At 44.1% G+C, this 27,731-nt stretch overlaps 2 protein-coding genes across 11 annotated transcripts in view; both read left to right on the forward strand.

Moving 5' to 3' along the window:
• Erich1 (glutamate-rich 1) overlaps nucleotides 1–27,731 on the forward strand; it is a gene marked incomplete at its 5' end in the record, with an annotated part of 52,793,804 nt that overhangs the window by 22,252,549 nt on the left and 30,513,524 nt on the right.
• Stox2 (storkhead box 2) overlaps nucleotides 1–27,731 on the forward strand; it is a 239,065-nt gene that overhangs the window by 173,425 nt on the left and 37,909 nt on the right. For 2 of the 11 annotated variants that reach the window (NM_001436817.1, XM_087588338.1), the window contains exon 1: nucleotides 24,869–25,172. The exons of 5 other annotated variants lie outside the window; for them this stretch is intronic. In NM_001436817.1, coding sequence (NP_001423746.1) covers nucleotides 25,103–25,172 — 70 coding nt within the window. In that variant the 5' untranslated portion in view covers nucleotides 24,869–25,102. Of the gene's footprint in view, nucleotides 1–24,861; nucleotides 25,392–27,731 lie in introns of those variants that run through there. 4 more of the 11 variants (XM_087588335.1, NM_001436818.1, XM_087588336.1 and 1 more) reach the window with 4 other exon arrangements.

The following is a 27,731-nucleotide window of genomic DNA, read 5'->3' on the forward strand; positions in this document are numbered from 1 at the left end:
ATGAGGTAATGCTTCTGAATCTTTGGGGATTATGAGCTCCTGCCTCCAAAAGACTGCAGTTCAGAGTGTTTTCCTTTCTCCTTGCGTTAATTACCGACTGTAACACGTGAGGAAGTTTTACAGCTGCCTTTATTTGTTCTTTTATATGTGCTTGCGTGTATTACAGATAACATGTGCAGACGTGGCATATAGAATCTCAAGCGTATTCTAAAAAAGAGAGATGCCCCTTCATCTTATTCATTCTGCACAGAGCCAGCGTTCATTTGATTTCTGGCATCCATGACAATATCTCTTGGTGGATAAATGATATATTAAAGTGCATTTGTGTTGGGTCTGGAGACGATTTTGGCATTGATTACTTTTTAAGGTCTTTGGTATGGTTAGTGTTCATGGTAGCCATGAGGGGGCTGCAGAAAATGCCAGCCTCGCTTCACCAGTGGGCTCAGCTCGTTTTTGATTCCTCGAGATTGGCCAGTTTATAGCCTGATAATTATCCCACAGGGTTTTCATTAATTGACCAGACTATCTGACTGCTTCAGAAGGATCTACTGAATAATGCTTTGACCGTTCAAACCGGAATCTAAAAAGGGAAACCGTGTTTACAGATGGCAGAGAGCGAGGGCTTGGATGGGTGGTTTGTGAAACATGTAACGGCTGGTGACAAACACAGGAGCCAAACCCCTAAGCCCCGACCCTGGTTCTCTGTGACACCATGACTCAGATCCTCTCCAGGATCTGCTCGGGTAGTCCGGGAGCATTTGGTCAGATCTGTTGGTTGTAAACTGGTGCCCTATGCGGTCAGGGCAGCATCTACATCAGTGGTGTCCCTAGCTAGTGGGGGGAGCTGTGCTGGATGATCAGGTCCATCCTAGCTCCAGTGGGAAGTGTGTGAGGCAGCATTTGGGCTGAGCTGCTGTCTTGACATCTTGTTGTATTTACCTGGCAAACTGTTTATAAAAAAAGATGTAAGCCTTTAAACAAATAAACAGAATAAAACCACCACCACAGCAACAAGGAATGGCTTTTTCTGTCTGGTAAACTCTGCCAGACCCAGCTTTATCTGAGGTCAGGCCTCAGGCGTGTCTTGGAAGCTAGTTGATTATCCAGCAGGACTGTCACCTCAGTAAAGTCAAAGCCATAAGCAGTCGGTTCTGTTGTGCATCGCACTGCCCCTCGATTCATTAAAAACTTTAAAGCCTTTGATCTTCACTCTGTCTATATGTCTTTGAAAATACTGACCTCCCTCAAGAGAAGTAGAGGGAATGTTGTAACTGGCTTTTCAAATAATTAATTCAAAATACTGTGGCAAGAGTACCATCTTGCAATGTGACTTTTCCCAAGTTCTCCAGTGGTGCAAATACTGGAAGCAGACAGCAGGTCCTTAAATGAGTCGTGGAGAGGCCCTTGAGCTATGCAGGCTCGGAGTCCTTTGTCTGAAACGAAGCAGAATGCAGCGCTCTCCAGAGGTAAAATCCACCTGTTGGCAAGACTGGCACTTCTTCATGATAAACACATTAATGTTCTGTCGCCTGCCTTTCCCTGGGGAGAGGACAGTTGCAGTTTCAATCTCAGGCAAGCTTTGCCTATTTAAACACTCTCGAGGTTCATTAATAATTCAGAGTTTACATAGATTGGATCCTATGTAATACACACTCCAGTGAGTAGAGGCATGATTTTCCTTAACTTTCGCCATGGTGCACGGTCTCTTTTGCTTTAAGCTTGAGGAGTAATCTGTATTTATCATCACAAGTAGGTGTGTCCTATTTTGTACTATAGGCTGACTGGTTTTCCTTAATCAACTGACAAAATTCAAATATTTGATATTTGTATGACTGGTGGGTCCCATTGGATTTAGAAAAAAAAATCTTCATTACACCGGCCGCCCGGCACTTTTAAGATATGCAAAATTAATATAGTAAAGGCAGAGTGAAGTGAAAGGCTAGGAAACTGTGTTGCTCAAACTGCATTTTGCAAGGTTCTTAACTATTTTGAAAACCCTCCTCAGGAGGAGTTACTGCAAGTTCCAACTGGTGTGAGCCATTGTGACAGGTTCCACAATGAGTGACTTGTGATTGATGTGAAGCCCGGTGCCTGGAGATGAATCAGTCATGAAGGCGGTATGGCTGTGTTCCTACTTTACCACTAATATTATCAAGTGAACCAAGTAGCTTAGCGCAGGGCTTCGCTCAGAAATAATGTGTGCTTGTTAATGCTTCTACTCTGCAAAGTCTCCCCAAACATGATCCTCCAGGGCTGTCTAGAGAGGAAAAAAAATGTGACTGTAGATAATTTGAGTTGTTCGAGACGAAAAATGCCTTTCACGACAAATTCCCCATTAGAAACAAGTCTCAGCCCTTGCCCTGTGTTTACAAAAGGGCTTTAGCTGTAATAGTCAATGCTTTTTGGAAAATGCAAAAGTTAAAAAAGAGAGTTAAAGAATAAACATGAGGAACCTGGAAGGCAGAATGTCAAGAGAATTAAAGATTTGGGGGCAGACAAAAATACTAATTCTGAAGTTTTTGGGTGTAGCGATTGTTTATAGATTGATATTTCCACAATCTCTCCTCCTCCTCCTCCTCCTCCTCCTCCTCCTCCTCCTCCTCCTCTTCCTCCTCCTCTTCTTCCTCCTCCTCCTCTACCCTCCTCCTTTTTCCCCCTCCTCCCCATTCCCCTCTTCCTCCTCCTCCCCCTTCTCCTTTCCCCCCTCCTCCCCATTCTCCTCTTCCTCCTCCTCCCCCCTCTTTCTTCCTCCTCCTTCTCCCCCTCCCTCCTGCTGCTGCTGCTGCTGCTGCTGCTATTACTACTACCACTCCTCTTCCTCCTTCTCCTTCAGTCACCACCCTAGGTGTGGGCAAGGGACTTGGGGGCAGAGTGCCCACCTAAGTCATCCCTGTACAGTCAGTTCCTTTACGTGACATTGGTAGGCAGTAGAGAGTGGCTGTCACCCCTCCTGAGAAAATCATGTTGGTTTTTATGTGGACTTTTATTGTGACACCCAAAGGTGACATTTGGGAACTTTATTCGCAAAATGTGTTTTTGATTGTTTGTGTGTTCCATTTTTATTATGTAGTTCAAACTTGCAATCCTCTTCAGCCTTTCAGGTGCTGAACTATAGGCCTATGGCATCATGCATGGAACAAAAATAATTTTTCAGTGACATTGATTATCACCATAAGAGGGTCTGTAACTGTGTTGTTAAGATATTTCTGCTATGCTGTAAACAGACTTGTCTTGCGCCAATCCAGAGTCCTAATCACTGAAATAGGAGCTAGTTTGAACGGCCTGATTTGTTTGTCAAGGAGAGATGTTTTGTTATTGTTTTTGTTGTTGGATGAATGACCTGGAAAGCACAATCGGAGGAGAACTTGATTAGAGAATGGATTTTGCAAGTGGCTGCATTCTTTTTAAGTTGGGCTTCTAGTCCAACTTGTTCTTCAGTTGTTCTGTTTGGAAAGAACCCCATGACCTAGAATCTCCTTAAGTGTGGTATGTTTTACATATTTAAGTGGTTTCCATGTATCCTGTGGCTGACTTCTGCATTTCATTGGCAGGCTGGTGTCTCTGTCCAGTCCCCACAAGCCTTCCACATTTTCACCCCAATATCCTCTAGCGATGGGTTCTTTGGAGGGTTCCCTCGTGGAGGTGAGGTGTCACACATCGCTTCTAACTAGTCATGGATTCCAAAGTAGGGGTTGGAGAAATGGCTCCGCAGTGTAGAGCACTGGCTGTTCCTCAAGAGGACCCAGGTTTGATTTCCAGCTTCCACATGGCAGCTCACAACTGTCTGGAGCTCCAGTTCCAGAGGATCCAAATGCACATGAAATAAAAATAAATGCAAGATATATAAGTGAGACAAATTACATAGATGACTAGATTAAAAAGAGGAAGACATTAAGGTCTCAAAACAAAAGCCTGGAACTAAGACTAGATGCTACTAGGATGACAAGATTGTTCAGTGACTAAAGTCATCTGCTGACAAGCCTCGTGATGAGTTTGATTTCTGGGACCACATAGTAGGAGACGGGCACTCTGTTCTCCATTCACGTGCTGTAGTGCACACGCACGTGTACATGCACATGAATACACAACACACACACTCACAAATAAATAAACTAATTAATTGTAACAAAATGGAAAATAGTTGTCTTCATCTCTAACAACTTATTTAAGTGAGTTGTCATTAAAGGAGGTGACCCAGGATACAGTAAGTCTGTCATACCCCCCCAAAGCACTTTTGAGAGATGGTCACAAAAGCTAATCATTCTTTGTGAAATTCCAATGGGCAACTTTTCCTCTTGCTGTAACTCTGTCAGTAGTGATATGGCCACCTTCCATTAAATTGTTGGTTAACTGTGCCACTAGAGTTGGACAGGGCACCTGGATTGCCTAGATTTCATCCATAGTGTGACACTAGTGTTATGAACATCATAAACGTGTTCTGAGTAGCAAATGGCACAAGTAAAGCCCCTTGAGCGATGCTTGGTTTACACTGACACTCAATTCAGGACAGTTGTTAGCAGGGGTTGGGGAGGAGGAATAACAGAGGTCCTGGGTAGGGATGACAAGAGGGAGGGTATGTGGTTAGAGGTGGTGAGGGATCATGGATGTATTGGGAACCATAAGGATAGAGGAAGAAAGGGAGAGGAGACATTAGAACATACACTGTCAACCCAAGGGTCGGGGTTTAGCTCAGTTATATGCTTGGCGTTCCAGATATACATGACCTAACGGCACTGGGGGTGCGCCTAACTCACAGTGCCGTAAGAGTAAACCATTCTGTATGAGATTCAACATAAACTGAATGACACTGAACATGCTCCCAACTCACGATGCTGTAAACATACATACAGTGCTGTAAATAGGTATGTATGCTTACACTAGTACACACCTGCATAAAATTGTAAGAAGTGGGAACACTAGGAGAAAAAATGGTTAGAATTTATAGCAGATTAAAAAATACCATTCTGGGATTAGGAAAGAGACAGGGGCTGGAGAGATGGCTCAGTCAGTAAAGGCGCTCATTGCCTAAGCATGAGGATTGAGTTCATTTCCCCAGAACCCACAAGCAAAACGGCGTGCACAGAGTTACTGTGGTTCCACACTGGGGAGTGGAGACAGGATGATACCTCCCGCTTCCTGTCCAGCCAGTCTAATCACCAGGCCCAGATTCAGTTAAGAGACCATGTCTCAAAAATAAGGTGGTGATTGAGGAAGACACTCAGTGCTGACCTCTGGTCTCGACATTCATGCACACATATGTGTGCGTGTCCACACACACATGTGCACTCATATACCTGTACTACCCAATAAATGTACCATACGCCTAAATCAAAGAAAATATATGGAAATGTTAAGCTTATAAACTTAAACCAATGATGTTTTAATGCTAATTTTAAAAAAGTGAATAATGACAGTCTCCCTCCCTCCCTTCCTCCCTCCCTCCCTTCCTTCTTTCCTTCCTTCCTTCCTTCTTTCCTTCCTTCCTTCCTTCCTTCCTTCCTTTTTTGTCTTTCTTTCTTGTTGGTCTTTTTGTCTTTTTTGTCTGGGCTTTACTATGTAGCTCTGGCTAGCCTGGAATTCTGTGTAGACCAGGGTGGCCTCAAATTCATAGAGATCCTCCTGCCCCTGACTCTCACGTAGGCTCCAAAGACATGTCCTCCATCCCTGGTGAAAGGTACCCTGACCTTTTTAAAGTAGGAGACGATAAAAGAAGAAATACAAAGTAAGATGTGCTTGAAAAATAAATTAATACACATTAATTTTTTTTCTCCAAACCAAAAAGGAGTTGGAAAGAAAATGTTAATGCTCTTTGTTAATGAAAGGCTATCAGGGGTGAGTCAGTGCTTTCAAAAGTCTGGACACCATGGTAGAGCTAGTGTATGGGTTCAGGATGCGTTTGCACTGTAATGACCAAAGACTAACACCATCCCCTCACACTACATTAAAAGAAAGGGCATTTCACACATACAGAGAGAGAGAGAGAGAGAGAGAGAGAGAGAGAGAGAGAGAGAGAGAGAGAGAGAGAGAGGAGGGAGGGAGGGAGGGAGGGAGAGAGGGGGGGATATAATGAAAGGCTTTTTTTGACACAGGGAACTTACCTTTATGGAAACTTTTGATGTACGGCTCCTTTGCCCATTGGTGAGATAATTGTTCACACATCACACATTCATCTACCAGAATTTGGGATGTCCTAGCTTGGCTCCCAGGTGTCCAGCACAGGACAGCTCAGGAGACAGAAATCCTGCCACCCCTAGTTCAACAACTCTGGCGATGAAAAGACCAACTCCTTTTCCTGGAACACTTTGTGGCCCACGGCCAATTTATCAAAAAGATCTTGGTTACTATGGATACTTCTTGTTTTTGTTCTCCCTTCCTTCCTCCCTTCCTTCCTCCCTCCCTCCCTCCTTCCCTCCCTCCCTCCCTCCCTCCCTTCCTTCCTCCCTTCCTTCCTTCCTTTCTTGTTTGTTGGAGAGTAGGCTGGCAGAGAGGGGTAAAGTGCAGTACCCTGAGAAACTGGAAAGCCCTCACACATATAATGATGGAGCATAGGTGTCTAAACATTAGGCAAGGATGCTTTGGTTCTACCGTAGAGAAATAGGCTAGAGAATCCCGCTGGGGATAATGTCCTCCTTCATCAGCCTTTGTTCTGAAAACAAGTCTTTTATGAGGTGTGGAACTTTAAAGGGGGCAGTTTTGTATTCCCGAGAGGATTGACTCCATTACTATAAAATAAGACTGTGGCAGACATGCTGATTTTGGAGAAGGTAACAGGAAAACTTACTAATGGGCACAGGCCATTGCAGTCTCCATCCATGTATGGGTCGCTTGAAATGACACTAAAAACTTGGTTTAGCAAGGAAAGACTCCAAAGATAAAACTAGGAGAAGAAGAATGTCTGGAGAAGAAGAATGTCTGTATGATGCTTACCCATAGCATCTGTGGCTGGGCTTTATTCAGGATTTTCAAACATTTACCATGAGAATTCAGTGCTCTGTACCCATTCCTAATTCCTGTTAACCCTGGACTTGAAATGTGTAGGTCTGCAGCTCTTGGACGTTAAACTGATGTATCTGGTGTTGGGGAACTATTGACTGGTGGCCATAGATCTGACCAAGTCATGGTTGCAGATCAATGGCCAGTCACCTTGCAGAATTAAGTGCCAAATTGCACTTAGCCCAGTGAAAGTATTTTCCATTCTATCGTTGATTCTTGAGTTTCACCCATGACTCCTTTGTGCTGTGCTGTGCTGTGCTGTGTGTGTAGTGAGGGTGTGCGTGTGTGTGTGTGTGTGTGTGTGTGTGCGTGCGTGTGTGTGTGTGTGTGTGTGTAGTGAGGGTGTGTGTGTAGTGAGGGTGTGTGTGTAGTGAGGGTGTGTGTAGTGAGGGTGTGTGTAGTGAGGGTGTGTGTGTAGTGAGGGTGTGTGTGTAGTGAGGGTGTGTGTAGTGAGGGTGTGTGTAGTGAGGGTGTGTGTGTAGTGAGGGTGTGTGTGTAGTGAGGGTGTGTGTGTAGTGAGGGTGTGTGTGTGTAGTGAGGGTGTGTGTGTGTGTAGTGAGGGTGTGTGTGTAGTGAGGGTGTGTGTGTAGTGAGGGTGTGTGTGTATGTAGTGAGGGTGTGTGTGTAGTGAGGGTGTGTGTGTGTAGTGAGGGTGTGTGTGTAGTGAGGGTGTGTGTGTGTGTAGTGAGGGTGTGTGTAGTGAGGGTGTGTGTGTAGTGTGGGTGTGTGTGTGGTGAGGGTGTGTGTGTGTAGTGAGGGTGTGTGTGTAGTGAGGGTGTGTGTGTAGTGAGGGTGTGTGTGTAGTGAGGGTGTGTGTGTGTAGTGAGGGTGTGTGTGTAGTGAGGGTGTGTGTGTGTAGTGAGGGTGTGTGTGTAGTGAGGGTGTGTGTGTGTGTAGTGAGGGTGTGTGTGTAGTGAGGGTGTGTGTGTGTGTAGTGTGTGTGTGTGTGTAGTGAGGGTGTGTGTGTGTAGTGAGGGTGTGTGTGTAGTGAGGGTGTGTGTGTGTAGTGAGGGTGTGTGTGTAGTGAGGGTGTGTGTGTAGTGAGGGTGTGTGTGTAGTGAGGGTGTGTGTAGTGAGGGTGTGTGTAGTGAGGGTGTGTGTGTAGTGAGGGTGTGTGTGTAGTGAGGGTGTGTGTGTAGTGAGGGTGTGTGTGTGTAGTGAGGGTGTGTGTGTGTGTAGTGAGGGTGTGTGTGTAGTGAGGGTGTGTGTGTAGTGAGGGTGTGTGTGTGTAGTGAGGGTGTGTGTGTAGTGAGGGTGTGTGTGTGTAGTGAGGGTGTGTGTGTAGTGAGGGTGTGTGTGTGTAGTGAGGGTGTGTGTGTGTAGTGTGGGTGTGTGTGTGTGGTGAGGGTGTGTGTGTAGTGAGGGTGTGTGTGTGTGTGTGTGTGTGTGTAGGGCCATGTGGTTATGTGGATGAGTTGTGTGTATATATGGTATATGAGGGTGTATGTGTGTGTGAGTGAGGGATGTGTGTGTTTGTGTATGTGGTATGAGGGTGTGGGTATGTATGAGGAATGTGTGAGGTGTGTGTGTGTGAGTGTGAAGCCAAATGGGTATGTGGAGGAGTCGTGTGTGTGTATGTGGTGTATGGGGTGTGTGTATGCTGTAAGTTATGAGTGTGAGGGGTGTGCATGTGAAGGATGTATGTAAGTGCTTGGTGTGTGAGCTGTGAGTGTGTGAGGGGTGTGTGTGTGTGTATGTGTGATATGGTGTGGGAGCTCTGTGTTTGAGGGGCATGTGTACATGTATACATGTGCACATGCACATACATTTCACCCACCTTTCTCCTGACTTTGAATTAGAAATGAGCTTTTGCTCACACTGCAATCCCGTGAGCATCAGTAAATGGTGTTATGTACAGTACTTCAGACATAACCTTAGTTCACCGAAAACCAGCCAGCAAGGAGCAGACACATTTTGTGCAAGATCTCTTAGCCACAGGGTGAATGACAGTGTGACAGTTTCTCTGTTTGTCGGAGTGATTTCAGGAGCCCTGCTGTCTTGAACAGACCAAGTTCATTTTATTTAACTGAGAAAGCACCAGGCCCCATTTCCTGACCTACGTTTCATCATTGTCCCTCAGCAAACTTTAAGAGCACTAAATATTTATGGCAGAAGCACGCTCAAGGAAAAGTGGTCATCACATTAGTACAAGAAAAGTGTTTGCCAGACTGCAGAGATATCTCAGTGCTCACTGTTTCCTTGGATGACCCAGGTTCAGTTCCCAGCACCCAACTTCCCATCAGTCAGCTTACAACCACCTGTAAGTCAGTTTAGGGGCTCTGACATTCTCTTGTGTCCCTGTTTTAAGCCCCGGCATGTATGTGGTACATAAAAACTCATGCAGCGTTGATGAAGGGCCTCCAGAGCCCAGGAGCTGCCTGCTTTCTGTGCCTCCCGCTGCCCCTGCTGTGAGATACTTGTAGATGGAAGTGAAAATTTGCCATCATCAGGAGTAGGAAGGCTTATCTATTACACATCACCTTTCTGCAGAACTCCTCAGGCTCCCTGTATAACTTTCCATTTCGCCCGCTGGCACAGTAGAATTCCAGAAATAACCTTGCCCACTTAGACCTGCTGTCTACACGAAGCTTCTGGTCCACAGGCTTTCACTGTCCTGTTATAAAAAGGTTTTCATATATGTCACGTGAACATGTTCTCTGTGGAGCCTCTTTTTAGATCACTACTGGGTCATACGCACTGATGGGAAGGCCGTTAGAATTTGGGGTTTGCAATTTATGCATGCAAGTGTCGCTTGTTGAGATGTAAGGTTTGAAGGTTAAGCTTGGAATGGAATTAGTTTTGTTTTGTTTTGTTTTGTTTTGTTTTGTGACAGGACTTTTCTCTGTAACCCTGGCTGTCCTGGAATTCACTCTGTAGCCCAGGCTGGCCCCAAACTCAGACATCTACCTGCCTCTGTCTCCTACGTACTGGGATTAAAGGCATGTGCCCACCACCAACTGGCAGGATGGAATTTCTTGAGTTGGTGGAGCAAAGAAGTCTAGCTTATGTGTTAAGCATCTTTGAGTGATCGGCAGATCATAGCAGCAATAACTTGAGGAGGAAGAACTGGCAATCCTCAGGAGAAAGTCCAGGCATTTACCTATTTCTCCTCTACTTGGCCTCAGCCAAGGAGACAGTCTTTGAAAGCACACATGACTCTTCCCCCTGCCCTGTAGATGAAAGAGTGGGGGTTAAAATGGAAGGTGATGGCCTCCATAATTACAGATGGTGCTGATGTTGTGCATTGTGGAAGCCTGATTTCTCTGAGTCTATGACAAACTGATGACAACTAGTGATGACAAAGCTCATTAGGGCTGTGCCAGGATGGGCTGGGGGAAAGGGCGGTTGGCCTCTTCATCAGCTACTCCAAAGAGTACATTACGACAAAGAATCCAGAACCACAGCAAAGAAGGTAATGCTTGTTAGCCGTGACTTTCTGCCATTATCCCAGAGCTGGGGAAAGAAGCATTTGGTATATGGGAAACAGGTAGCCTGCAGTAGAGTCTTTTTAAAACTGACACAAAACATAACAAGCAAACAGATGAAAATGACCTCTCAGCCACACCAGCCCTAAGTCAACCATCATTGTACATAAAGGCCAGATCGGCAATAACAGGCCCCCCAGAAACAACAAAATGTCCCTGAAGATTCAGTTTCTGAGAGGTGGAGCAACCTCACTGTGCCCTGTCCCTGTGACTGGGTACAGCTGTAAACACGGACAGAATGTGTCGGGACTGCTCCAGGACTCTGAAAAGTGGGTGGTTGTGAGCACTCGGGGGTGGGGTGGAGAATCAAAATTTGAAACACAGCCCAGCTAGCATATGGTTTGTGTGTAGCTTTCTTCCATGAAGAGCAGACTCAAAGGTAGAAAACCCAGAGGACACACTGGTGTGGACAGAATGATCTCCGAGCGGATCCTACTCATTCACACCTGAACACCAGGAAAGGAGACAGCTGCCTTTGAACAACTCAAGCTGTGTCTTATGTTCTTCTGTGCATATGCGTGTACACGAGTATATCTGTCTGTCTCTCTGTGTGTGCATGTGCATATGCATGTGTGTGTCTGTCTGTCTCTGTGTGTGCATGTTTGTGCATGCATGTGTCTGTCTGTCTCTGTGTGTGCATGTGCATTCATGTGTCTGTGTCTATCTGTCTCTGTGTGTTTTCCCTCATATTGGTAGTCAGACTTGTTGCAGGCACTTAAGTCTGTGGAGGATGGTGTCTTAGCTTCATTTCTGTTGTTGTGATAAAAGACCTTGACCTTAAGGAAGAAAGGGTTCATTGGCTTACCATTCCAGATTCCATCACTGAAGGGAAATCACAGAGGCGGTAGCTTTAGATCTTCTTTCATAGCCCATCCACAGTCATGAGCAGACAGAAAAACAAATGCTGACTTGCTTGTTCTCAACTAGCTTCTACTCTCTTAAACAGTCCAAGACCCCACCCATAAAATGGTGTCTCTCACAGTGGACGGGCTCTTCCTACATCAATGAACAATCAAGACCGTCCCCCACAGACATGCCCTCAGGCCAACCTGATCTAGATAATTCCTCATTAAGACTCTCAGGTGATTCCAGGTTGTGTCAAGTTGACAACTGAAACTAATCATTGGGGCTGGAGAGGTGGCCCAGTGATTAAGAGCCCTGGCTGTTCTTCCAGTAGGATCTGGGTTCATTTCCCAGCAACCACATAGCAGCTCACAACTATCTGTAACTCCTGTTTCAGGGATCTGATACCTTCTGTAGACATATATGCAAAACACCAATGTACATAAAATTAAAAAATAATGAATTAATTTAAAGAGCCTAATTATCACTTTTTGTGATTGATAAAAGGAACTATGGTGCCAATGAAATGCATCCTGTTTGTTTTTTTCCTCGTTTCTCTCATCACTTGGCACCTGACGGGGATGCAGTTACTGTGTGGCCTCAGTTGACTACCGTGCTCATTTGACTCAGACTCTACTCTAATCACTTACTCTACTCTGAGAGCTGAAGCATGAGCTAGACCCCTGGTATAGGCCTTAGAAAGACCATGGGGTGGTATATACATTGTGTATAGACATCAATGGAGCTCTAATGGCCTGAACTGACTCTCTAGCCACACTAGCAAGGTGGCTGGGACTTCTCACCCTGAACTTAACCATGTGGACCATCTGTTTCTAAAAATATGGTCTGAATTCAGTACTCCTCTTGGGGTTTAAATGCTCGGAGTCTTACAAAACTCAGTAGCTTGCCACCGAAGAAGTCATGGTGATCTTGGTTCACATAGGAAGAGACAGGGAACAGTCACCGTCATGTCAGGGTCACAGATCCTAGATTTTTCAGACTAAGATTCAACTATTACAGCCACTGTCCAGAACTGTGGGAATAGAACCAAGTGGAGATTATATAATAATCAAGATTAGAAATGTGTGAATGACCCCAGTGATCATACAATGGAAGAGATTGTGGATATGAAAATAGATAGAAATTATCCAGGCTTACCCAAAGAGATTAACAAAAAGTTTAGAAAGTCAATAGAGCATCACAGGTGTGCAGGATAACATAACAAATAGCCACCATTTTGGACAGAATGGTGTAACTAGAAGGAATAGTGCACAAAAATTAAATTTGATGAAACATAGAAACTTTTAGATTCAAGAGGCTGAACAAACTCAGACAGGAGAACTCAGGGAAATCTGGACCAGACTCCTTGATAAACTATTGAAAATCCAACTTCTTAAACTGGAACCTAAGTCTTCATCTAAAAAATCAGTGAGCACATCCGTCTCATTAGTATGCAAATTTGTTGTAATCTTAATAATGAAAAATTATATTGTGCCAAATAATTGCTTTAAAATAAATTTCATTAAATTTATTATTATCATTTTATTTTATTATTATCATTATCATCATCATCATCATCATCATCATCATTATTATTAAATTTAACACATACAGTTGTTTTGCCCACACACATACATGTCAATGCGCTGTGCTTACCAAGGATAGAAGAGGGTGTCAGATGCCCTGTACCTGGATTTATAGACAGTTATGATTGTGGACAGCTTTGTGAAGTCTGAGAATCAAATCTGGGTCCTCTGGAAGAATAGCCAGTGCTCTTAACCACCAAGCCATTGCTTCAATCGCTAAAATGAATTTCTTAATGACTTATCAGGGCATATTTGATTTGTATACTTATTTTAAATATCTAGAATCATATAAAAATGTCTTATATGCAAAAATCTATGAATAGGGAAATTTTAAGAAACCCTGAGTTCAAAACAAGACAAAATCAGTCTTTCAAACAACTAGATAGAAAAGGAAGCATTGTATGTAACAAAACAAAGTGAACACTGTGCACGTGGGTTTTTCACTGGAAACCACAGAGGCCAGAATGAGGTTTGCATACTCTCCAAACAACGAAGTCGGAAATGACGACGTTCATAGATTCTTAGAGAAAAGAATGACTCACTAAGGGAAAACTTGCTCGAGAAGACATATTGACAACAGAAAATAATGCAGGATGTCACGAAAAGAGAACAAACTCAACAGTGGCAGGTATTGTGTGTAGACAAGCATTCTCAAGTTCTCTAAGTGTGAATCACCAGCACATGCTGTGTGATGATTACAGTCTTCTTTATGTCCATTGAACACACGTGACAATCACAGCATAAAGAGGGAAGGGATCAGTGTGGTGATAAGGTTCACCACCAAAGGAAGGAAAAGTCAGTTTTAAGTGTACAGGGTCTTGGAGTCATTTTGCTGTTCCTTTGAAATAATATCTAATAGAGACAAAATATAAGGAAGAAAAGACTCGTTTCGACTCATGGTTTCAGAGAATTTGGTTCGTGGCTACAGGGTCCTCATCATTTGTACACCATGGAGGTGGGAGGGCCTCGTCACCTCAGGGTTGACACAAAATAGTGAACAAGACAGAAAGTGGACAGAGAGAATACATCCTCAAGGACCCACCCATGGAGACCTTCTTCCTCCTGCTAGGCCTCCCCTTCCAAGGATCCACACTAAAATAACACCATCAACTAGAGGCCAAGTGTTTCATATTCGGCCTGAAACACTGTTAAAATTAAGTGCATATATTAAAATGTCAAGAGCAACAACCAAAGCACTGTCCCAAAATACAGCAAAAACTGAGTAAATAGAATAACAAAAGCATTCCAAACATCCAAATGAAAATAGGAAAGGAAAAAAATGGTATAATAAAATCAGAGGGAAAAGACCAAAGTAATCAACGGTTTGTCTAAACATCGTCATATAATTAATTACATTAATTATTAATTATCTACTTAGCAGTTCATAGAAATCATCAGGATGTTCTTAAATGATTGAATACACCATGTATAAGTAATGTCTTTCAAATATAATGATATAAGTAGTTTTAAAGCATCGGCGTTTTAAAAATACTATGCAAACAGTAACCAACAGAAAGCTGGATGGATCACGATAGTGTCAGAGAAAGCAGACTTCAAGGTGAGAAAAGTTCTGAGGGAACATTATACAGAGAAATTGAATGTTTTCCAAGTTTATACAGGCATATGTATAACGTGTGGATAAAGCTGAGAGGAGGAAATGGGTGGTCCTAATTCGGACTTCAGTGTGACTCTCCCTCTGTGATGGCAAGAATGAGTGACAGAAAACCAGAAAGGATGTAGAAACCAAAGGACACCATCAGCCCACTGAGATCACATTGACTTCTCTGAGTTCTCTCCTCCGCACAGTAGGACACACCCTTCTTTCTAGTCCTCAGGGAGCACTCCCAAGGACTGCCGATGACAAACAAAATTAAAACAGACTGAAAGCAGAGGAGAGAAAATTGTCCAAAACAGTTGTCTTACCATAGTGGGATTTGACTAGAGGTCAACCACAGGAAGGTAATCGATAAGTCTTCAAATTCGAATCAATTAGAATACACTTTTATGTGACCCATGAATGAGAAAGGAAGCAGCAGGGACAGTCGACAATATTCCGACGTGAATAGGAGTGAGAACGCTGTGCCATCACTCACTCACCGGGATAGCCAATGTAAGGCGTAGAGGGAGGTATGCAAACAGAACGCTCATATGGGGAAGGAAGGACACTAAGGTAAGTAACCACTCACTTAAGAGAACCAGAAACATAAGAGCAAAACAAGCCCAAAGTGAGTAGCGGAAGGAGATGATCGGGAGTAAGAATTGGCTGATTGAAAGCAAAAGGAGAGACGCAACCCAATGGAATCAAAAGCTGATTCTTTAACGATATTGATAAAGCTGAGAGATAGCCAGGCAGATTGGCAAAAGAAATTACCGGGGGTGAAGGAGGACATAACACTACAGTCTCCACAGACATTGAAAGTCTAATAAACAAATGAGTAGCTCTATAAATAGAAATTCAATATCACAAGCAAGCACAGCAAACCCTAGAGAAATGACGCAACCAAAACTTTGCCAACAAGAACTGTGTTGCCTGAATTGTCCTGTGTCTTCTCAGTGGACTTATGTCTACAGAAGGGTCAAATGCCAGGATATTCCAGGGCCAGATGACGTCACTGGAGAACCCTACCAAACATTTATAGAACTAACACCAGCTCAGCATGATCTCCTTTAGAAATAGAAGGCTGGGCAATCATTTTACAAACTCATTATTATCTGGATGCCAGAACCAAATACTATAAAGTATAGATCCACATCCTTTATGAACAGAGGTAGAAAAAAATCCTCTACAAAATATTAGTAAGTTCAATCCCACAATATATAAAAAAGAGTAATAATGGCCATGTTGGGTAAGCCTTAGAGTAGAAGGCTAATTCAGTGCTTGAAAAATGGGGTGAAATCTACCACATTAGCACATGAAAGAAGAAAATGCTAAGTGATCCAGATAGAGCAACCAACAAAATTAACGTAATAACTTTTTAAAAATGTATGAATAAGGGGCCGGAGAGATGGTCCAGTGGTTAAGAGCACTGGCTGCTCTTCTAGAGGTCCCCAGTTCAAATCCCAGCAACCATGTGGTGGCTCACAACCCTCTGTAATGAGATCCGATGCCCTCTTCTGGTGTGTCTGAAGACAGCTACAGTGTACTCATATATAATAAATAAATACATCTTTTAAAAAATGTAAAAATAAAAGACAAGTTGCTTGACTTGATAATAAAAGTTTGAGACTAGTAGAATAGTTAGTAGGAAAGGCTCCATTCCCTGCTTTCTGGCATTGTTTCTGTTCTACCTCGTATTGGAATCCCCAGCCATTGCAATAAGACAAGGGATGCACATTTAAATAAAACCAATCTTATGCAAATAGCTAGATGAACCAGAATCTTCCAAGTGACACCAGAACTTCTTTGTTACTTGGACTACAAAATTGTACCGTCAGCCTGCTGACTAGTTCAGTAGTTCCATTGAGGTTAACTGTATCCATACCATAAAAACCAGAGGGTTCATGCTGACTACACACTGTGCTCAGTGAGAATAGCCAGTCTAGAAGGGATAGGGCCACACCCTTAGGACATTCTAGAAAAGGCAAAATGGCTTGGTGGCTTCTAGGAATTAGAAGGGTGTTGGGCACAGTATAAGGAAGGCTTTTGGAAGTAATGGAATGATTTTATAGCTGACTGCACCTTCCTTGGCTGTGATGTTTGTGTCTAGATAACTATTTATTTGTTTGTTTACATTTGCAGAACTCCAAACATCAAAGGACCTCAGTTTTGTGTCAGTCAATTTTTAGATATTATGTTTGGCGATGCAGGTCTTCGTGGTTGAAAAGTAAATGGTTTCTGGTTGTCTTATGATTGCCTGTCGACTAACCAGATCAGCCCAGCAGAAGTGTGTAAGATGATAAAAATGTCCCAGTTCACCAAACAACAGCCCTTGCGGCCATGGAGCATTAACTGTTTAATCTCATTTATTCAAGTTGGCATCAGCCGTACACCAATGCTAGCTTTATCTACTGGACAGCACACAGTATAGACGGATCCTATCCTCATGCCAGACGACAAAGGAATTCCGTTATTTAGTTAGCTGGATTTTTTTTTTTTTTTGGTTCTTTTTTTTTCGGAGCTGGGGACCGAACCCAGGGCCTTGCGCTTCCTAGGTAAGCTCTCTACCACTGAGCTAAATCCCCAGCCCCTGGATTTTTTGTTTTTAAGACAGCTTTCACCTATAGGTAACCTAGTTTGGCCCTAAACTCACGTTCCTCCTGCCTCTGTATCTTGAGTATGCCACCTAGGTTTTAATTTTATTTGAACCAGTCAGCTAACTGATTAAATTATTTGTTTTGGTGTACGTACTGGGAACACAGAGAGAACTGGCTTGGCATAAATGTCTTATTGGGTGGGTAATTTGTGGGTTAGTGAGGGTGTACAGTAGACGAAACCCAGATAATAGTTTAAGTCAACAGATGTAATGGATCTCCCTCATCTGTGGGTGAACTGTTCCAAGATCCCCAGTGGATGATTGAAGCTACTCACATGATTGGTAGTGTTGTATTTTTCCTACACATTACCTGTGATAAAATTTAATTTATAAGACAGACACAATTAATATTTTATCAACAATGATTGAACAGTTAGTTATAGGTTCTCTCAAAAGTCTTAATGTATTTCCACCCAAAGAAAGCAATTTGCAGCCTGTCTTTCACACGTCTGGAAAAAAAAAAAAGAAAACCAGAATTAATACTGCTCTTGTTCTTTGGGGCACTTATTAAGTAAACAAGGCTTGAATACAAGACTATAGTCTAAAATCCATTACCTTGGTTAACAGAGACTCCTGCTAAGTGCTTACAGGCAGGTAATATATACAGAGTGGAAACACTGGACGAGAGATGATTCACATCCCAGGCGAACACATCAAAACAGTGTGAGGCGTAGAACTCACAAGTCACGAATTTCTGGAAGTTTCCACTTACTCTCCTCAGATCATGATCTACTGTAACTGAAACCCCCCCAAGGGAAAACTGAAGATAAACAGTAACCACAGTTTTGGCTGTTGGTAGGTGGTGAAAAATGGCAGCTGCACAACCGTCTGAACCTGTGCCATCCTAGGTAGTAGGAATGTGACTGGATAGACGTTAGGCAGCAGTCACAGGGCATCTCAAGACATCAGGAAGGCAGCATGCTGAGGGCACCTCAAGCCTCCTGAGGTGAAGGTGTGTGGTTAGTGGCTTGCTCTTTCTGACCAGCAGCTGAGAGAAGTCACATGGCCCCGGGGAGATGGCTCAGCAGGTAAAGCACTTGATCTAGGGACTGGGGTTTGGACTCTCAGGATCCATGTAAAGACAGGCAGGTTGGGGTTCACCTTTAATTCCAGTGCTTGGAACTCAGAGACAGGGGGTTCTGAGTCCAATGAGAGGCCTCGCCCAGAAGAGAGACACAGACACATGCAATGAAAGAACAACGTGCAGTGTGCATACTGTGTGTGTTCAACTCCAGTATGCTAAGTTCAACTTTGGGATGGAAACTTCTGGCCGATACTCTTCACACTTAGCTTGAACTTGCTTTGAGACAATCTTTTCCCTGTTAACCAGAGCTGTGTGGGAAAGTGCCCCATGCCACCTTAACATGTGTGCTTACTTTTCATTCCTCACTTAATTGGAAGCACCTTGAGGTCAGAGGTCACTTCCATAGCTGTGCCTTCTTTTCAAAAGCGTGGCAGCTTTTGCACCCTTCCTATTTCCCCACAGGATGAGGAATGCCGCCCATGCCGCCCACAGAGGGGTAACTCAGCCACAATTAAATAAGCCAGTGATAAAGTAATTTAGTTTCTCTGTTCTTTGACCTTGTAACTAATTCCAGCTAAAAGAGCTTCAGGTCTCCATAATGCTCTATCTTTAAAGAAAGAGAAACTAATTGGGAAATACCATTTTAAGGTCCTCTCTCAGGTGGATTTGCTGCCTGTCAAACTTGGGGGATAATTGTCCTCCAGGATTGGGATTGTACACCGACTGGCTTTAGCTGTACCTTCAGGGTAAACTTTAGACACTCCCCAAAGTGGAGCTTTGAAAAGCTGGAAAGTTCTGGAAGCCAGAGTAGAATGTAAATAAGTATCAAAGATTTTATAATCCAGACAGCTGACTGTTCTGAAGTGCCACTAGTCTTCGGAATGGAATCCCGGGGCTTGAGAGATGGTCAAATGCTTACTGAGTAGGTGTAAGGATTCCACTTAGGACCCCTTGCACTCCCTACAAAGAGCTGGCAGCGTGTGCCTGCTGTTACAGATGTGCTTCTGGGCTAGTATTCCTAGCCAGCTCCCTGAGTCAGTGAACTTCAGATTGAGTGAGAGATCCTGCCTCAAAGTTACAGTGGAGAGGAATGGTGACTGGCAAGGACTCCACTCTCCACAAATGTATGTGAGTGTTCTCTCTCTCTCTCTCTCTCTCTCTCTCTCTCTCTCTCTCTCTCTCTCCCTCCCTCCCTCCCTCCCTCCCTCCCTCCTTCCTCCTTCTTCCTTCTCTCTCCTCTCTCAATAGAGTCTCACATTTACCCCTACAAATTGTAGGCCTTCCCTCTGCTTGCCGCTGGAAACAGTCGATAGGAGTGTCTGAGAGTGTTTCTCAGGTGTGTTTTCGTCCAGTTGGTCACAGTGCAATCCCCACAAACCCTGGCAGTGGGTACTAATAGTCTCACAGTGAGTGGCAGTTCAGCTTCTCTCTCTTTCCCAAGTTTCTTGGTCGTTTAATTATAAAACAAAACTTGAATGTTTCCCTTTTCATCAAAAATAAAATTTAAAAATGAAATTAAAAAGATTAGTATAGGCTCTTAGCTTTTTAAACTTTGCTTTCTTTGTCTGGGTTTTTCTTTGTCTTTGCAACCATCTGTCCATGAATTTAGAATCCTCCTGCCTCAGCTTCCCAAGGATTACAGGTCTGCACCCCCTCGCTCAGCCCAGTGACACTAGCCTCCCCTTTCTTGTCTTCCGATATTGGTTAGAGGGACCAAGAGCAGAAAGAGAGGGAAAGAAGTTGACATCATGCTGCACTTTGGAATCTTCATGTTTTATTTGTATTTTCTTATAGGACATCTGGAGAAGCCTTGGAGTGTAGGTCATAGGTATTGCACTTCTTTTAACGTATTCATAAAAAACAGAGCGATACATGTCCAAGAGACAGGGAAGCGGCTTTGGCTTAGCTCTTAACTGACCAGGCCAGCTCTCCCGTTTAGGCTGTGGCATCATCCCATCCAAGGACAATGTCTTGGATCACTTCTGCTGTCTCCTGGCTTCCAGCCATCCTTACTCTGGTCTGATGCTGTGGGAACCATTCTGATGACGGGCCTGTGCAAAGATGTGAGAGCCACAGTGGCCCAGCCCCTTATTGGGTCTTCATGTCTAAGCCCTCACCTACCTGGAGCCATACCAAGGGTGTTTGTTCTTTAACTCTTTAATTGCCTAGCCCATCCTCTGTTGTATCTAATCTGGCTTTAATTGAAATTTTTTTTCTCTCATTATAAGAATGCACTTAACTCAGTAAATGTGGAGCTAGAGAGGCCCTATAAACTCTGGAAGTTTCTGGGTTTTTTTGGGTTTTGTTTTCTCTCGTTTTGTTGTTTTTAACTGCTTTTGTTGAGTTTTCACTTCGTGGCCTTTTCTTAGCTTTTGTGCAGTGAGGGAAATCTGATCTATTGCTTGGGATCCATTGCACAGGGATTGCTCTCTGGAGGATGCGCCTCTATAACTTTTGTTGCTCAGTTTGGACTAATATTCCACACTGGGCAATATTCCAAGTGCCAGGCCACTACTATGGCCCAGACTTGTGTATGGAGTCCAGGCAGTCAGTTTAAGGTGTGTGTAGCACACTCCTTGGAATCTGTTTCTGCCCCCCCCCCCCCCCCCCCCGAGCTGGTGATTCAGCCCAGGCCCTCATGCATGCCTGGCAAACACCACCGAGTGACAGACACTCCAGCTCAAATCACATTTTCGATAGTTCCTAATTTCTTTGCTCTGGATATTTTCATGAAACACAGATCAGTTCTTTCTTCCCTGGGGAAGCAGTCTGCATCTTGTCTGCTCTCTTGAAATGGGCGAAAGTAAAAGCCACACCCCAGTAGTTATTTGCTTTCTTTGAACTGTCTGGTCTGTCTACCTACCTTATTCACCTGTCTGTCTGTCTGTATCTCTCTATCTATCCATCCGTCCATTTGTCTTCCTCTTTCTGTTGATCTCTATCACATTTGTGTGTGTGTGTATGTATGTATGTATGTATGTATGTATGCATGTATGTATGTATGTATGCATGCATGTATGTATGTATGCATGCATGCCTGTATGTATGTATGTATGCATGCATGCATGCATGTATGTATGTATGTATGTATGTATGCCTGTATGCCTGTATGTATGTATGTATGTATGCCTGTATGTATGTATGTATGCATGTATGTATGTATGTATGTATGCCTGTATGCCTGTATGTATGTATGTATGCATGCATGTATGTATGTATGCATGTATGTATGTATGCCTGTATGTATGTATGTATGTATGCATGCATGCATGCATTCTTATATGTATGCATGTTTGTATGTAAATGAATGAATACCACTCCATCTTAGTCAGTCTAGACAGGCATCCAGCCTTCATCTAAAACTCCATGATACTTCTAACCACATCGCCTCTGTTCTTTTGCTTTCCTCCTCTCCCATTCCTTACCCAGCTATGCTGACCCGCCCTCCCCGCCTCACTCTCCCTGAAGCTCTTTCTTGTCAGGTCTCATCATGCTTCTTTGGTGTCTCCTCAGATCAGAAGTGATCACCATCCTTCATTTTCCTGGCTCAGTTTCCCTCTCCTTTGATTGACCAAACTGTAAGACTATATATACCTAGCTTATGTTGACTTCCGCAGCAAACCCTGCGTCTTGTGTGCTGCACTGAGGACATACTCGATGTGAACCAGACTATTGCCGTAGACTAGGGGTTTTCTTTCCATCCTATTGGAAGAGCCCCACACAAGGTAGAAAGTGTTGGCATGGAGGACTCCTGGGTGGTAAGGAAAACAAAGGCGTCCCTAGGAAAGCCTGTTTGAGAGTTTCAACCTATCTTTATCTTTAGTCAGTTGCCGAACGCTTAGCGACGGTTTTGTTTTAAAAGTGTAGGTTTATGTAGGTGAGAGGCCTCCAAGGGATAAAACCTAACCAATGGCTTTAACGAATGCTGACTGGAAGTCTCTGCAACTATCAGGTGGATCCTTTCCTGACCCCATTGGATCCTCTTACCCTGACCTTGTACCAACCTTTCTGTCTGCTTGGTACTTCTCAGAATGAGGGCTCATCCCTAGGAGGGCCCTGAGTAACTCCACATCTTGGCTTATTCTTCCTGTCTCCAGGTCACCTGTCCCTTTCCTCAGTGTCTGTTTGCTGCCCAGGCACTCTGAGCCACCATACTTTTAACACAAGCACTCAAAAGTTCCTCCTTTGGTCTAGGGTGGGTGCCTTGCTTCTCTCACCTGTCACATTCTAAAAACAGTCTCCTTTGACAGTCTCCTCCAAACCCAGTTCTCTTCCCCTGAGTTCTCTAGAGGCTCCCCATTCCCCACCTTGGCAGACCCCACCCCGTATTTCTTTGTACTGAGGTGTGAGTACCTTTTCTTCTCCAGTGTATTTTGAACTTCTCCAAGGTAGAAGTCAGTTGTGTCATTTGCTTGTAGGGAGGGGAAAAAAAGCACACACAGTTATACACACTATCAATTAGGTATGCTATCCTAAAAATATTTAAATTTTCCCAAGTAACCATACATCATTACAGGTAGGTACCCAGTAGATATTTTTAATTGATTCAAGGGTAGGTACTGCTCTCTATGGTTTCAAATGCAGCAGCTCCAAAGACTTGGCCAGACCGTTAGTCATCCAAATGTTTATTATAATTCTGTGTCACTCATGCTCCAATTCAGTCTTCTGCCAAGGAGCTCACCAGGTGCCAAGCCCTGCCTCTTTTTCACACCTCATCAACTGAGCAGGTCACCTGTGGGATTCTCTTCATGATGTTTGTAAATCTTCACTGTCACCAAAGCTGATATTAAAGGAAGTGAAGGCAGGCAGAGGAGGAGGAGACCGTGGCTGGAGTTGACTTTTGACCCTCATGCCCACTGATGTCTAAAACTTGTGAATGTCTTGCCTGCATTGTTATTCCTTATGTATATATTTTTCTCGAGTGCATGCCTGTGTGTGTGGTTCTCAGGAGGACAACCTCAGGCATAATGCAATTTTAAAACAAAACATTCTTTTTTGAGACAGGGTTTATTATTAGTCTGGAGTTCACAAAGTAAGCTAGTGGGTCAGTGAATCCAAAGATCTGCCTGTCTCTGCCTCTTCAGAGAATCATGTAAGACTACACCACCTTGCTCAGCTTAAAAAATAAAATGGGTTCTGGAGCTTGAACTTGGATCCTTGTGCTTGCAAGGCAAGTCCTTGTTCAAATGAGCTACCACCACAGCCTCTCTTGCCTACGTTTCTGAATGCTCTCATAGATACCTACCATACAGCTCACCCTTCTAATAGCCCGACAGCAGGGGAAGTTTGTATTTATAGTGTGGACTGGCATTTTCTATGAAAGTTAGCCATCAAGCAGGGGGCAGCTGGTCAGAATCCCGAGATCCAGAATGAGCAATCTGCTTCAGAGTGACCTGACCTGTGACATAAACCACAGGAGTTTAGCCTCTTATACTAGGTCATCATCTGGTTTTGATTTTAACTTAAAATTTGAGTATATATTTCTTAAATGTTTTATTTTCTATGGTTATTTTATTATGGTAGAGGCGTGTGCATGTGTGTGTGCGTGTGTGTGTGTGTGTCTGTGTGTGTGTGTCTGTGTGTGTGTCTGTCTGTGTCTCTGTGTGTGTGTGTCTGTGTGTGTGTGTCTGTGTGTGTGTCTGTGTCTCTCTGTTTGTGTGTGTGTCTGTGTGTGTGTGTCTGTCTGTGTCTCTGTGTGTCTGTGTGTATGTCTGTGTGTGTGTCTGTGTGTGTGTCTGTATGTGTGTCTGTATCTGTGTTTGTGTGTGTGTCTGTGTGTGTCTGTATCTGTGTGTGTGTGTGTCTCTGTGTGTGTGTGTCTGTGTGTCTGTGTGTGTGTCTGTGTGTGTGTCTGTGTGTGTGTCTGTGTGTGTGTGTGTCTCTGTGTGTGTGTGTGTCTGTGTGTGTGTCTGTGTGTGTGTCTGTGTCTCTGTGTGTGTGTATGTGTCTGTGTGTGTCTGTCTGTGTCTCTGTGTGTGTCTGTGTGTATGTCTGTGTGTGTGTGTCTGTGTGTGTGTCTGTATGTGTGTCTGTATCTGTGTTTGTGTGTGTGTCTGTATCTGTGTTTGTGTGTGTCTGTGTGTGTGTGTCTGTATCTGTGTGTGTGCATGTGTGTGTGTCTGTGTGTGTGTCTGTATCTGTGTGTGTGTGCGTGTGTGTGTGTGTGTGTGTGTGTGTGTGTGTGCATGTGTGTGTGTGTTGCATCATGTGCAGACTCTGGAGTCAACTCTTTGGGATTCGGATCCTGCCTTGCACTCAAGTGGCTGTGCCATCTGGAAGAAGGAAGGTTGGTTCTTGTAGAAAATGGGGATCTTTATGGGGACTTGTCATTGAGGTTCACTTTGAGGGTTAGCTACTTGTATCTACAAACGGAGCAGTCCCATCTCAGGGTAGAAATGTGGTGCTTAGATATTGAAAACTTTGGGCACATCTTTAATTGCCATTTTTTTCTAGCCCTTTGAATGCTTGAGCTTTTGTTTCTCTCCAGTGATTTAACTTTTAATATACATAGAAGAAACTGAAATCTTTAGCTATTAAAGGTTAGTACAGTGAGCTGGTACTTCCCCAGAGAACCTTAAGTTGCCAGGGCTGATGATATTGTCATGGTGACAGAAAGGAAGGCAGCTACATCAAATCTGTAGTCATAAAGGGGAAAGATAAATCCTGGTGTTCAGCTGGCCTGCCATAGTCAGCAGTTGTCTCTCCTCAGTTGAGCCTCTTTGGAAACCTCTCTTAGACACACCTTGTCTCCTAGGTGATTCCAGACAATGAAGACTGACCTTCATGGACGAACTGGGTAGATTTGGGTGGCTTTATAATGAAGGATCCAGCCAAATTGAAAGATAATTGATTAATTGGGGGGGGCATTGGTAGAAGGCTCCACTCCTGAGACACAAGTTCAGTCTACAGTGACTGACCATGAGGAAAGAGTTAAGTATGTATTGGAAAGGAAATTCACAACCAAGCCATGTCTTAAAAAGCACAAAAGGTATAAGTTATGGGGTTGTTTTATTAAGTGCATAAGGCCATGATAGTCAAAGCATTACCTGGTTTAGTAACAGCTACAGAGGGATTGTCAGTGATATATAATAGCTAACGTCTATTACACTCAAAGATTAGTGGATGCTGAGTCCATGATGTAGCCAGAGTAGTATGGCAAGGAGAACCCTGGTGTCCACAGCATGGAGAAAGTGAGCTTGGTGGTCAGGTCAGTAAAAGAGAAAACACATAGGAGATGAGGGATTGAAAGGAACCAGAAGATGACACCAGGCCGTTGTGGGTATTTTTGTAGTGGAGTGTGTGTGTGTGTGTGTGTGTGTGTGTGTGTGTGTGTGTGTGTGTGGTTTTGTTGCATTAGAATCAAACATGTCAATCAACTAATAAATGAGTACATAGACAATCAGCTTGCCAGCTAGGTATCTGAAACTGTACGCAACTAGAGATGAGGTGGCCTGGCACATGGGGACCAGGTTAGTGTATCATTTGTAGCTATTGGATGTGTTGACAAGCCAAAGATGCTGGAACATTTTAACAGCTTTCCAAGGCCATACCGGGAATCACTATCGGGGAGGAGGTGATTGGGAGTCACCAGAGGGCTGTGGCTAGCTTGGGACAGGGCCCAAGTTTCATGGTGGTGTGTCTCAGAAAAGGCTGAACCAGAGGAATTGCATGAGGTCAACATTCTGGCGAGCCCTGAGCCTGGTAATCCACTGAGTTCTTCCAACTCAGCAATTTGAATGAGCTGCCAGATGTGGAGACTGATGCTTACCATCCTCACCATCACGGCACTTTTGAGGCTGAGGCAGGAGGATTACAGGAAGTGGGAGACCAGCCTGGGCTGCAGAGAAGGATGGAAGCAAATGGAAGAGCCCTGGCGAGGACCGTCTTGTATTTATCGTAGCTGGCTTTGGTTCTGGCTTCCCTTTGGAGTTGGGCTGCTGTGTTCATGAGGATGCAGTGAGCTTGCTGTAACATACCATCTGCTGTCCAGAGCTCTGTGCTATCTGAGTGTGGGTCACTGGTGGGTGTGTCTGTTTGGTTCTGATTTGAGAGTAAGGCTGCCTGTTGTGTGCTACGTTGAGACCACTGGGGGATGCTATTTAAATACAGCAGAATCATTTCATACTCTCTTTCTCCCAGCTCCATTTTCCTCCCAGCTTTGTGTGATGGCTAAGATTCCTGTCTTCTGTCTTCTGCCAACCTTTCCCCCACTTTTCTTCCTGAGGATGTCGTGATGGTTCATCTGCTAACACAAAGCTAAATGTTTTCTAAGTACTTCTGCCCTATGGAGTCTGGGGTGTGCGTGCGTGTGCGTGTGCGTGCGTGTGTGTGTGTATGCTTCTATATGTTTATACACAACACCTATACACAGAGATGTAGATGTGTTCAGCGTGGGCTAATAATGAATCTGGTACAGATGGTGTGATGAACCAGACATTTTTGCATAGATACGTAACTGGTTTGGTTTTCTTTTTTCCTTCCCTGACTGATCTCAGAGGTAGAATTTGATTTTTAAAATTTCAAAAAGGCAGATTTCAAAAAGCACCAAGCCACAAATCCTGTGACTCCTACCAGTTGTGCGGTAAGCTCTGGAGAGCCTGCTGCTGACAGCCGGTTCCTGACACAGTGACCTCATTCCCCACACTGCCTTTATGGGCAGTGGCGGAGCTGTTCTGCAGCCAGAGCTTCCAGTCTGATGGGGCCATGAGCCCTGGGCTTGCAAAGACTTGCAGGGCAACTGGGATCCATGATAAAGAGCTCGCTGCAGCTAAACTTGGATCCGGTGTGCTATAGAAATGCCTGACTTACATATGTGGGAGATTCGTCCTCTGTGACAATTAAAAACCCAGCCTTAAAAGCAAACTAAGAGAAGGGAAGCGTGTCAGGTCTGTGATTGCAGTGTGTCGTGTGTGCGATGCCAGGTCAAATTTAAAGTGTGTTCTTTCTTTCTTCAAGCACTTTGGAGGTATTTGCCCTATTTGTTCTTCCGGTGATTTAAAAATATATATGTGTATGAGGGGACTAAGGCATGTGATGGTCCCTTAGAGACACCTGGGTCTGTCCTACCCTCCAAGTGTCTGCACTGCACAGACAAAGGAGCTGACAGACACACGCAGGCTGTGGCTTTTCTCGGAGCTATGACTCATTTCATCTCACAAAGGATTCTGGGCAGGAGAGTGAGAAGTCAGGTTGGCTGATTGGTCCCTATGACTTCACTTTGCAGAGAAGAATCAGGAGGGGAGTGTCACTGCAGATTCCCGAGACACTGCAGTGGCATGTTGGCTCAGTGCTCATGGCCACGACCTATGGGCTGGGTGCGATCGGGATCCAGCTGTTTTGTGCAAACAGGATAAAAGGATGGTTCCCCCACCCCCACTCCCACCCCACCCCCACCCTCACCCCCACCCCCACCCCTACCCTGGTTCGTAAAATCATCACTAGCAAAGTACATTCACAGAGCCCTTTCAAGGTGCTTTGGAGAGCACTTGTGTCAGTGTCACAAACCCTGACTTGCAAGAGAATCCCTTAGCATATATATTATATAATT

The sequence above is a fragment of the Rattus norvegicus genome, chromosome 16, assembly GCF_021556685.1.
Source record: "Rattus norvegicus strain SHRSP/BbbUtx chromosome 16, alternate assembly SHRSP_T2T, whole genome shotgun sequence".
In the NCBI taxonomy this organism is placed as follows: domain Eukaryota; kingdom Metazoa; phylum Chordata; class Mammalia; order Rodentia; family Muridae; genus Rattus; species Rattus norvegicus.